General features: G+C 45.6%; 1 protein-coding gene across 1 annotated transcript; it reads right to left on the bottom strand.

The window, feature by feature from the left end:
- Nucleotides 1-8238: 8238 nt before the first annotated feature.
- On the bottom strand, nt 8239-12499 carry hmgb1a (high mobility group box 1a). Its single transcript, XM_060057543.1, has 5 exons — nt 12369-12499; nt 10227-10384; nt 9914-10059; nt 9660-9834; nt 8239-9134 (listed from the first exon to the last, which is right to left on the bottom strand). The coding sequence occupies exons 2-5, from the start codon at nt 10371-10373 to the stop codon at nt 8991-8993; spliced, it is 612 nt and encodes a 203-aa protein (XP_059913526.1). The 5' UTR covers nt 10374-10384; nt 12369-12499; the 3' UTR covers nt 8239-8990.
- Nucleotides 12500-12868: the final 369 nt, after the last annotated feature.

Genomic DNA, 12868 nt, shown 5'->3' with positions numbered 1-12868 from the left:
ACCCCATATCTCTCTTGAGGGGTTCTGTGTTTGCATGTTAACTTGTTTCCGTCATTGCCATGCCCTTGGTTTCCTCGTTTCCCCCCGGCTCTCTGAGGGGAATGTACATCGTTTGAGATGCAAAGTAGGATTTGATGGATTGTCAAGTTGTAATGAAATACTCCACCTTAAGCTGTCACTCTGCAGGACGCCTTTATGTGTTAGTTTAGCTAATCCCACTTACTGCTGTACGCTACATAACACTAGTTTGCATTCAGAGACACACACACACACGCACACACACACACACACAGACACAGACACAGACACATACACACACACACACACAAACAATAGAAACACTCTCCCATGCACACAGAACCCCAGCGTGCTCCAGTGTGTACAGTCCTAATGTCCCACCGGGGTGTGGACTGCACACACGCAGCTGTGTTATTAAACCAGACCACAGACAGAGGAAAACCTTGGTGTACCTGAGTCAGCTACCGCCTCGCTCTCTCTCTCTCTCTCCATCTCTCTCTCTCTCTCTCACCCTCCCTCTTGCTCACTCACACACACACACACACACACACACACACACACACACACACACACACACACACACACACACACACACACACGCACACGCACACGCACACGCACACACACACACAAAAAAGCACACACACATACACACACACACACACACACACACACACACACACACACACACACACACACTCTCTTCCTCCCTTGTCTTCATTGTTTTCATGTTCTTCCTCATGTCTCTCCCCACTCAGCCCTCTCAGGATGACGCTGCTCAGGGCCAGCAGACTATAGGTGCTAGGTGTCTTCTGAGGAGACTACGGACAGCCTTGAAAAGCACACTGCGATGTTCTCTAATACAGTATGGATTCCCGAACTCAAATGGAAAATGTGTGAGTTCTTATAGCTACTAGAGTCTAGTAGCTATAAGAACTCACACATTTTCCAGCATATCGTCTGAAGATTGTTCGCATCGACAGTCCGTCTAGTTACTAGACGGACTGTCGATGCGAACAATCTTCAAAGGACATGCAAACTGAGAGTACACAGGGAACATGAATATTGGAAATGCTTTTGTATTTAATAGGACTAAAATCCTTACTAGTATAACCATGCTTTAAACACGGTAACAATTGAAAAATTCATCTTAATCCAGCTATACGTACGGTGTGTGTGGTCATGACAGGAGCTGATCACACTGAGTTGAGAGTTGAGAGGCCGGAGTTGGGGTGATGATCCGGGTACCGTATCCGACAGTCAGAGAGCGTACTGAAACCGCTGCAGGCCGGACCCCTCCCTCAGGAGCAGACGCTCTACAGGACAATGGAAAGAAAGCAACAGACAGCCAGCTCGCGCCTTCCGCCTGTGTGGCTGTGTCAGGCAGAGTGCATGCTATGTGAGCGGGCTAACGAGTCGGTTGTTGTTGTTCGGAGTTTGACTCCGCAGAGATGATTTTTTCCCACCGGTGGTCTGATCGCTGTTTGTGTCTGGGTTGGCGCGGTGAGTCACTCAAGGTGTGAGGACATCGCTTCTCTTTACTTGGACTTCAATGCTCGAGTCATCGGTGGTTTGAGTGCACCTGCAATGTCTGTTTTCAGTTTTTGAATCACGCAAACATGCACATGCACGCGCACATGAACACACACACACGCACACATGAGCACACACACGCACACATGAACGCACACATGAACACACACGCGCACACATGACCACACACACACATGAACACATACGCGCACACATGAACACACACGCACACTTGAACACACACGGGCACACATGACAACACACGCACACATGAACACATACACACAAACGCACACATGAACACACATACGCACACATGAACACACTCACGCACTCTCCCGTGAACATCCGGGGATTGTTTTAGTGGTCAACCATGTTTTATTTAATATTGTTTTACTCTGTGTGTGTGTGTGTGTTTCTGTTTGTACTGTATATGTGAAGCAGGAAGTGCGGGCCAAAACAAACAAAGGGACAAACAGACAAACGTGGGCCCGTAAGCACACACATAACTTAAAACGAGTGTGGAGTTCATTTCTGGCCATGAAAGTGCTTTTTATTATATTATTAAGTTACATTTTTACATTGAATGATTTATCAAATTGAATTATTGCTCCCTTGTGACCAGACCGAAAGACACAGGAATGTACAACTGTGCCTCGCCTGGAGCCATTCACAGAGAGAGAGAGAGAGAGAGAGAGAGAGAGAGAGAGAGAGAGAGAGAGAGAGAGAGAGAGAGAGAGAGAGAGAGAGAGAGAGAGAGAGAGAGATGGGGGAGGAGAGAGAGAGGGAGAGAGAGAGAGAGAGAGAGAGAGAGAGAGAGAGAGAGAGAGAGAGAGAGAGAGAGAGAGAGAGAGAGAGAGAGAGAGAGAGACAGAGAGAGAGAGAGAGAGAGATGGGGGGGAGAGAGAGAAAGAGATGGGGAGAGAGAGAGAGTAAGAGAGAGAGAGAGAGAGAGAGAGAGAGACAGAGAGAGAGAGAGAGAGAGAGAGAGATGGGGGGGAGAGAGAGAAAGAGATGGGGAGAGAGAGAGAGTAAGAGAGAGAGAGAGAGAGAGAGAGAGAGACAGAGAGAGAGAGAGAGAGAGAGAGAGAGAAAGAGGAAGAGAGAGAGATAAAAAAAACAATATTGTGGATAATAATCAGAAGCACCTTTGACATTTAAAGTTCACTGCCTTAAATGTTGACACACGCATACACAAAGATACACACGCAAACACTCCACCTCTGCCCTCCAGTAGAAAAGAGAGTGCCGGATGGCCGCAGTGGAAGAGTATAAGTGATAATGATATTGATCAGAGATCAATAGCCGGATGTAAAACACAGTCGTTAACGTCACATTTCCTGCATTTCTCTTCCGCTCCATTGTTTGTTTCTCAACGGGTCCCAACTGTCCATTCTGCTCCCTACCTCGTTAAACACCGTATTTAAATATGTTTTTTAACATGGATACTGTGAAATAAATCCTGGATAGAAATATATTTTTCAAATATTAATCTTGGATACATGCTAAATCAGATATCCGATTATGCAGCTGAAATAAACACAAATTCTAAAGATGGATAGATACATTTGACGTTCCAAGAAAGCCATGGCAGAATCAAACCTCAAGTAAATATTTGCATTAATTACATGAAATTAAAAAAACAGGAACACACAGCAACTCTCCCTTCCCTGAGGGATAATGTGCTTAAGTAGGCTTTTAACTGTGAGGAGGGATACGACATCCAAGAGCAAACACACGCACACAGGTCTTATTATGTGTGTAACTCTTAACTTCTTCAAACAAGAATTGCCTGGCTCCTCTTTGTCCAACCCCTCCGTTCCCTATCACGCTGCTAAAGCATTATCTAGTAGGCATGAGCCTTCAGGCCTAAAACAGTTCATTAGTCATCAGTTATTCACGGGCGTTCAGTGGCGATCACGATGACCGGGCCCATCCGTGATGACTAAGGTGCACCGGCCATAAGAACATGACAGCACCGGCATTGCAGGGACACGACACATCTGAACAACCACCTACACACACTCTGTGGGCTCGCAAAACGTGCTTCGCAACACGCAGCACGGCACTGTCACCGCACAATGACAAACCGACCACGCGGAACAGACACAAACACACCTGTCAAAAACAAGTCTTCGCCCACCGACGCCGAGCAAAGTTTAAACTCGCTTCAAGCGAGACAACAAGAGAGTTGGATCTGAAAGTCCCTCTGGACTCATTGCTGAGGGGAATACTGGACTCCCTCGTAGTTTTGTATCGTGTTTGTCTTATGCTATTTAGTGACCAGAGTCTGAAATAAAGTTTTGATATGATATGATATCTATCATATCATTGGTCCTCCACCACCACCTACATGGTGGTGTTGGAGGTGGTGATGGAGAGTGAGAACGACCAAACATCACGGAAATCTCACTCTGGTCTGGTGGTGGTGCTGGAGAGTGAGAAGAACCAGACATCTCTCTCTGGTGGAGGTGGAGAGAGAGAGAGAAGGACCAGACATCTGACTCTGGTGGAGGTGGTGGAGAGAGAGAAGAACCAGACATCTCACTCTGGTGGAGGTGGAGAGAGAGAGAAGGACCAGACATCTGACTCTGGTGGAGGTGGTGGAGAGAAAAGAACCAGACATCTCACATGGTGGTGGAAGGACCTCCACCACCAGGTGATGGTGGTGGTGATGGTGGTGGTGGTGGTTGAGAGTGAGAAGGATCTCGTTTGATCTGCACAGAGCACCACGGTTACCTGGCTCCCGATGGCGTCCCTGGACGCCGCAATGTTGACACGTGCGACGGGACAGCTGGTCCGGGGGTTTGTTGTCACAGACGATTTCAGAAAAAAACGTGGCACACTGGTCCACGTGACTCAGAAGAACAGCGCTGTGCCGTAGCACGAGGCACCTCGCGCCGGTTCCCTGAGCACCGTCCACCTGTTCTGAGAAGAGCTGGTCCCCGGATCGGCCAAAAGTGGCAGAACACAGGCATTTCCAACGCTCCCATCAGGTCCATGGAGTACACCCTCCCTTATGGGACTAGACTCAGCACTGAACCCGGTGGGACTGGATCAAATTGTACATGATGGGAGGGGGGGGTCGGAGCCTAGAGCGGGTTGACTTGTAATCTGAAGGTTGCTAGTTCGATCCCCGGCTCCTCCTACCTAGAGTGTCAAGGTGTCCCTGAGCGAGACAGCTCACCCTAACTGCTCCCGACGAGCTGGCTGTCGCCTTGCGTGGTTGACTTCGCCGTGAATGTGTGTATGGTTCGCTTCGGATAAAGGCATCTGCTAAATGCCCTAAATGTTCATGAAAAAGCTGTTCATCCCCTTTCGGAGCTGGGTGCTCAACTCACTGAACTGATCATCAGCATCTCACCTCGGATGGAACATCACCCTAAAATACTACCTGCTCGCCAGCCCAGATAGGGTGGAGACGTACTTGATGAATCGTAATTTACTCCTTTGTTGTATCGTGGTTTCGGGCTCGGTGTGACTTGGAGATGGCAGATGTTCAACATGTGGTTTATTCAGATACACAGGGTAAAGCTTGCGCTCTGGAGGTAGATCATGAAGCATCTCCCGACCACAAGTAAGTATTGATTTATATTGGAAATGGGCAGAGTGGTAAATGAGCCACTCCTACAGATTCTGAATTACCCAGGTAAGCCTTTAGTTTTTCTTGACCTGCAGCGCGCAGAATGTCAAAGATGTCCTGCTTTTAGGGCCCATACAAGTATAGATAGTGGTGTGTTGACCACCTATGGGTGGAGGAAGAAGCTCTTCAGGACTGGTGTCAACATCACAAATGTGGCGTCCAATGAGGTACTGATGTTCGCTTGAATCATGTGGTCTAAATAAATAGACATCTCCTCCACCCTATACAATCTATACACATCTTCTCCAATCTCCACGGGCCTCGGTGGGTCTCGCGCGTTGGTAACTCCTCCCACTTTGGTTAACAAGGCCGCGCGGTGCCGCGACTTCCTGAGGACATTTAAGAGAGAGCCCTTGCGGGAACGCGTCTCTCGAGAGCATCCTGACCGAACCGCATTACAGCACCGCACGGTACGGTCGTAGAGTGCTCTGCTTCCGAGGGATAGGTTCTCCAATGGGTGCTCGAAGAAACAACCGGATACTGGTGAAAGCAGACTCCCACGCTTACACACACACACACACACACACACACACACACACACACACACACACACACACACACACACACACACACACACACACACACACACACACACAAAAAGCCTCAGTATCGTTGTTTGATTGATCAATTGTTTAGTTTCACGTTCTTTTTCCAGTGTTTTCATCATTTATGCAATCCCTCCCACTCCGACACAGAATGGTCAGTGTCATGGCCTTACACACAAAGCCTGTAGAGTAGACTCTGGTGATATTGATTATTTGTTGCTGTCTGAGGGTTCTGTACTCCATTGACTAAAGGGTTTCGGAAAGAGGTTTGTTTTTTACGATGTAAGGTTGAATCACTTAACCATTTGATTTATGAAAGTAACAGACAATCTCAACACGTAGGCTTTGACCTATTGGTTTTCTTTGTAGGGAACGCGGCCTTCTCTTTTTGCCATTGATAACGGCGCCCCCTACCGGGGAACTTAGGTACTCGTGTGTCTAGTATAATGTATAATACGGAGCTACTGAGCTCCAGAAGACAAGGTGAGCAGCGTAATAAGCAAATCCATCACAGATCAAGAAATCGAAGCAAACTGTTTATTCCTCTTCAAATAATCGCTCCTCAGAAATCATTTTGGATTCTCGAATGATGATAGAATCCCACCTCCTTGAATGCGGGGACCTGCAAAGCAATACATGGGTGTTTTTCAGAGGCAATACATTAGAAAAATATAAATAATTGTGATTATTATAATAATAATAATAATAATAATAATAATAATAATAATAATAATAATAATAATAATAAAGTGCTTCGATATAGAAACAGGAATAAGTTACAGAGAGGCAGATAGAAAGCAAGGTTAATTCACCAAGATGCCGTCTGAAGGTTGAGGTTCCAGCCGGCGTGTGAGTTTGTAAGATGGGTTTAGGGCTTCAGCTGACCTGAGGTCTGGAGGGAATTCGTTCTACGGTTGTGGAACCAGGACTTTAAACAATCGCGATCTCGCTGAGAGGACCAGGGAGGATTTAGGTTTAAATTTAGGTTTATGTACCACATTGGCTGAGATTCATAAGGAGGTCCAGGCCAAAGGGGAGCATTAAGTATATATATATATATATATATATATATATATATATATATATATATATATATATAGGTAGGTAGGTAGGTAGGTAGGTAGGTAGGTAGGTAGGTAGGTAGGTAGGTAGGTAGGTAGGTAGGTAGGTAGGTAGGTATAGATATATATACATATATGTGCTGCCTATAGGCCTATAGCCTATGTTTTAATTGTAAATTATTTTTCTCAATAATGCTCAATATGGACGTAACGTTCACCACTAGATGTCGCTCTGTGATCAGTAATCGTGAACAGATGGTGGTCTGGTAAAATCCATACGCTCTCTAAATATAAACATAAACCTGGCGTGAATAGTTTAGGGGCGCCGTTGGACCTCTTGTATAACAAACAACCGACCGCAGTCAAGAAGGCTCATTCAATATTTAATAATTGTTTTACTGTTTAGATTTATACTAACAGATAGAAGTAGACATTTAGGTGAAAAACACGAATGTACAGAATCACGCTCAACGCGATGCAGCCAAGGTCAAAGTTCAAGGAGGGAACGCGTTCACTTGCAGGCCTGACGATTCTTCTGGTTAACCAATTAACACGGAGTAAAAATGGATATGAACTCCATTCCTTCGCCTTGAATAAACAGATGACGGAGTGGATTACATGATGTAAAACCGGAATAACTCGACATAGCAGGAAACAGTATGGGGCAGCGACTGCATCGGTGGCTGGTCTGGTGTCTCACACAAGGTCAGAGGTCAGCAGCCTAGCCCGTGAACATAAGAGATGAGGCGTTCAACATCCCCACGTCTTTGCTGACACTACTGTCTGCTATAGCGTACTGAAGTAAACTCAGACCCAGGCACTACATTAACTAGCTTTAATAAGATTAAAACAGCCAAACATCCGTTTACGTTGTTTCGCAAGACCGTCACTGTAAACAGTGTTCAAATCGGTGCCGTCGCACTGCATGTTTAGGTCACTGGGTTCTTCCCAGGCATAATCCTTCTTACATAAATGTTTTTTCCATCATGGAGGGCACATAGGGAAGCAGCTCAAGCTAAATAAAACAGCAAGGAGTCACCGCAGTGTTCAGCCCGTGGTAGAGTCTCTCCACCAGGTCATGATGGCTGGTTTACTTTCATCTATGAACACACGAATATCATTTATTTAATCTGAGTCACTTGAAAAGCAGCAATCCTAAAAAGGCTATCGCGCTATTTCTGATAGTCATTAAGAATGATGGCATGTTTTTGATTGTTGTGATGAGGATTTAGAAAGAACATAAATACATGGTTTGACTTTATTTGGTCTGGTATGAAAAGCTATGTTAAATACACGTCTTCATTTCTCTTTCACTATCCGAATACACTTATTTTGTGATTCACTTCGATCATAACAAACCTTATTTAAGAAATCATAAAATATGGGAAATCATAGTCATAAAACACACAACATCAGAATGATGCACACATAAAACAAATTATATTAAAAAAATGTTTATTGACATCAGAAGCAATTAAAAGGTCAACCATAAGCATATTTTTTTTCTCCATATTTTTGCGATTACAGTGGTACTCAAAAGACAGTATAACAGCTTTGATACGTCGATTTTGATAACTGGTCATTTAAACCGAAGAACACACAGGAAAGAGAAGACAAACCGAAGAACCGAAACTCGGGAACCTTATGCGCTGCTCACTTTCAGCAAGCGTCAGTACAACCACGGCCCCCACCGCTCACCGGGTCAGAGCGGTCTACCACAGGGGGCGCTACCACAACGGGGAGGGAGCGATACAGACCAAACACGTCGTAGTGTTAACTATTCCAAAAAAAAAAAGGGAGAACTAAACTGTACAGCATAAAAACAACCGATATACACCAGCGTTGCCCGCAATCCCTCCACACCCAAAACAAAAACTAACTTCCTTTTTAAAGACACCATGACATGAGCGCTCTCCCATGTTGTACCATTCGACGCGCTTCAGAATAAAAGCCACTTCTACGAGTGAAGGAACTCACTCGCCTGCTGTGTGTGTGGCCTTGAACTTTAGTGACCGAACCAGAACCAGAACTAACGCTGCAAAGGGACAGACGAACAGAGGGGGCGTGGTGACAGTTCATCTCATAGTGTCTTGAAGTGGACCATGTACATGGGGGGGGGGGGGGGGGGGTTAAATGCTTTATATAAACAAGAAGAGAGGAAGCAGCGACCGCAGCTTTGGGGCCTGCGCTCTACTCGTCATCGTCGTCATCCTCATCGTCCTCGTCCTCGTCTTCGTCCTCGTCGTCGTCGTCGTTCTTCCTCTCGGCCTTGGCGGGGGCCTTGGCCGGGGCCGCGGGGCCAGGCTTACTCTTGGCGCGGTAGGCAGCCACATCCTGGGGGGCAACGTGGGCCATGGTCAATGGGACGGAGCAACGCGTCTGTAGCTAGACCTCTACCGCTATATCTATTTACAACACACACACACACTCACACAGACGGACACACAGAGAAGCACGCACCCACACACACACACACAGACACACACAGACACACACACAGCCAATACGCTAAGTCTCAGCCCTAGCATTAGCATGCATTCGAGGAACATGACCAGGATTGTTTTTCTCTAACGTGCGGTGAAATAGTGAAGTGCTGAGCCCACATTATGAATGGCCACTTAACGAGAAGGCCCCAAGTTATCTTACACCGTTTTTACACTTGTATAACGGTTGAGTTATCTTACAGTATTTACACTGATATAACAGTTGAGTTATCTTACAGTTTTTACACCGATATAACAGTTGAGTTATCTTAGTTTTTACACTAATGTAACGGTTGAGTTATCTTATAGCTTTTACACAGCGGCTGTGGTGAGAATCAGGTCCGCTAACGTTCCTGGTGTTCCTGGCGGTCCTTACCTTTTCGTACTTCTCCTTCAGCTTGGACGCCTTCTTCTCGTAGGGCTGTTTGTCTTCTGAGGCGGTGTTGTTCCACATCTCGCCCAGCTTCTTGGCCACGTCTCCAATGGTCAGGCCGGGGGTCTCCCCTTTGATCTTGGAACGGAAGTCCCCGCAGAAGATGAAGAAGGCAGACCTGAATGTTGGGAAGGGAAAGGTCTGGTTACCTCGGTGTTTCCATAGAAATGACTTGTGTTTTTAAGTGCATTACTTACGGTGGCCTCTTGGGGGCGTTCGGGTCCTTGAACCTCTTCTTCTTTTCCGTCTTTGGTGGAATGTAGGTCTTCATCTCCCTCTCGTAGCGCACCTTGTCCAGCTTGGCCTTGTCCTCAAACTTGCCCTTCTCCGGGGCTGACATGGTCTTGGGATTAGAAAAAAAAATAATTTCGATTTCTATAAATTGTTATTTTCATGTAGGCCTATATATGTCTACACTGCAACCAAGCTATTGTCCTAACTCAGGGCAAACGAGCCAAAATACATATCTAATATTTAGTTATTATAGCCTATGCATGGTATGTTTCCTACCTTCCAGCGTTCAGAGCACTTCTTTGAGAACTTGGAGAAGTTGACAGAGGCTTCTGGGTGCTTCTTCTTGTGCTCCTCACGACAGGTCTGGATGAAATAGGCATAGGAGGACATCCTCCCGCGGGGCTTGCTCGGATCTTTCCCCATTTTGACAGTATCTACAAAACATTTTGAATGAGTCAGTGAAGCACACTACCGCTGCAGAATCACAACATGACAGACCACATTTAGGTTTTTATTAATGAGTTACTGAATAGGATATGTAGGCCTATAATAGCTACGTATTTTTGTGTTATTAAATAAATTCAAAATTATTAAAATTATTTTAATTAAATTATACTATCCAACAGCTTAAAATGAAGTCATAACAGTGGTGTCGTCAATTTAATTCATGACACGAATCGCTCATTCCCAGTCGAACGTGTTATGATAAAAAGATTGCGTGATTGACGGGCAACTTGACGCGTGCCGAAAACACGCACGTTTCATGAACGTATATGCGCATTAAATAACATAAACGAAGCTGAGGGCACTAAGTTGATATACCATCCGCTTCCACAGCCTCGACCATGGCGAAATCATTGGACTGGAAAAGTAATGTTTCATTCTAAAATTCCTCAAAACCGAAATAAAACCGTAAACAACACCAACGATGTCCTTATGTCAATGTTCATATGCATGTCTCAAAAAGCAGAAAACCCAAAATTATGACAATATTTTTTTTATGCATTTGCTTTATTTGATAAACATGTTAAATACAACAAAAATCTATGCATGACACATGTCGTATTTCCGCGATTATAGTTCATGTTCCGCGATAAACATTGATTAAAAACGGTTGTTCCTGCTGAAACTGCACCCAACTGTAACTCATGTGAAGTGTGAATCCTAAAGTAGCGATGGCGCATAGGCTCTCGTTGTGGGAAAAGGAGGTCAACAACGACGGCAATATTTCTTCTTCCATTTTGTGCGAAAGCCTTCTTCATGAAAGAAAGTCTGCCTCAAATGCCTCCTCCCTCCTCCTTAGTCGCTCTGCTTCCCGAGAAACACGTCAGGGAACCCGGCGATCGGACACAAAATTTCTCTCCGATACATTTCCATTGCCATAGCCGCCTTGAATAGTAACGCGTTGGGTGTGCGCTGGCTCTATGGACGGTGCTGTGGGGACTCGGTGGTGCTCAGAATGGCCGCTTGTCTTCATCCACTAACATGGAGAATATGGCTCCTTGTCTTTGTGTCGGCGCACGGCCATTGCGCTGCGTGCAGCTAGAGGGCAGAGCGACCGCCGCCACCACCTCTCTTAAACCCGCGATTTATACACTTTAGCAGGCCGGGAAAATTACCCCGTTGGCATGACTGCAATAAGCAAAGGTTGAATTTTATTTCGCCCTCATTCGGGTATGTAGTTACACCCAGGGTTGTTTATGAATTGACGTTGGAAAAAGTTGAGCTGAACTGCGCCTCCACGGTTGGCCGTCTCACTGCCTGCTTTCCTATGCGAATACAGTCAGCCATTACAGTAAAGCGCAAATTCCGGGATATTGTTCTCACTGTTTCATGACAATCGTTTAGAAATGTTAAAAAGCTACTGCCTGATTTTTTCACAGACGACGTCGCTTTTTCCCGATGTTTCCTTATTTCTGTATTTGTTTTTAAATTCCCATGCTTTGAGGTCTTCCCATGACAGGCTGACAGACTCGCAATGCACTGCAATGGCAATGACTGGCCCACAGTCCTCTACCATTGTGGCTAACGGGGATCAGCGCTGCCCACTTGGCTTTATTTTTTTTTACAATTACTGCTGCGCCAATTGTCACATTACTGTACAGACAACATGTCACGAATATACAAAATTATCTCTATGAAAAAAAATCAACGTTCACCGTCGAATTTGGGCGAAATCTATATTTTCCAATTTTACAAATCGCCTAGTCTGAAGTCCTCGTCTGAGTAATGTTAACGCTACATCGCCTGCTTAGCGTCTGGCAAACCTTGTTTTTTGACGTTTATTCACAATAATATTTTCTGAAAACGTCCAGCATCATCCATTCGAGTCAAACCAACGCATCAAGAAAATATCAACGAATGTTATTCTCATTTTCATCGCTACCGACACTTTTGTAATACATGCGTGATACTCACCAAGGTCTACAGCTGAATCTCAATGGTCTGCAATGGCTGTGTGACGGAGCAGCGGCGGTACGCAGTGTCTTCAGTGCTCCGCTCTCCAGCATCAGGGCCCACAGCCCATTGGCCGGCGCTCGGAGTAGTACGCGTCTGATTGGTGGGCAGCTTTTCATTGTCCTAATATAAAAAGACGCCCGGTTGGCTGACTATTGTGCTACGTCATTCAGATTTTGCAGAGCGCGTGTTTACAAACGCGCTGTCTGCGGGAAAGAGTGGTGAAACTGTGTTCGCTGTAGTAGTGAACTCACTATGTTTAGCGGTGCGGGAGGCATGGGGAGAGGGTCGAAACCCTTTTCCGCTGTGTTGCGGAGAGGGGTTTGTTTACGTCTTGTCCACGTGGGCACGCGGCCAGCTGCGGTCGGCTCAACCTAATGAACTGTGCTGATAGCGTATGCAAATTAAGACTGATCAAAGGCATGAGCATTTTATTTTCTTATTTTCCATTATCTATTTTT

This window comes from Gadus macrocephalus, chromosome 7, assembly GCF_031168955.1.
Source record: "Gadus macrocephalus chromosome 7, ASM3116895v1".
In the NCBI taxonomy this organism is placed as follows: Eukaryota; Metazoa; Chordata; class Actinopteri; order Gadiformes; family Gadidae; genus Gadus; species Gadus macrocephalus.
Note: the sequence above shows the minus strand (reverse complement) of the source record. Positions and strands in the feature narration are given on the sequence as shown.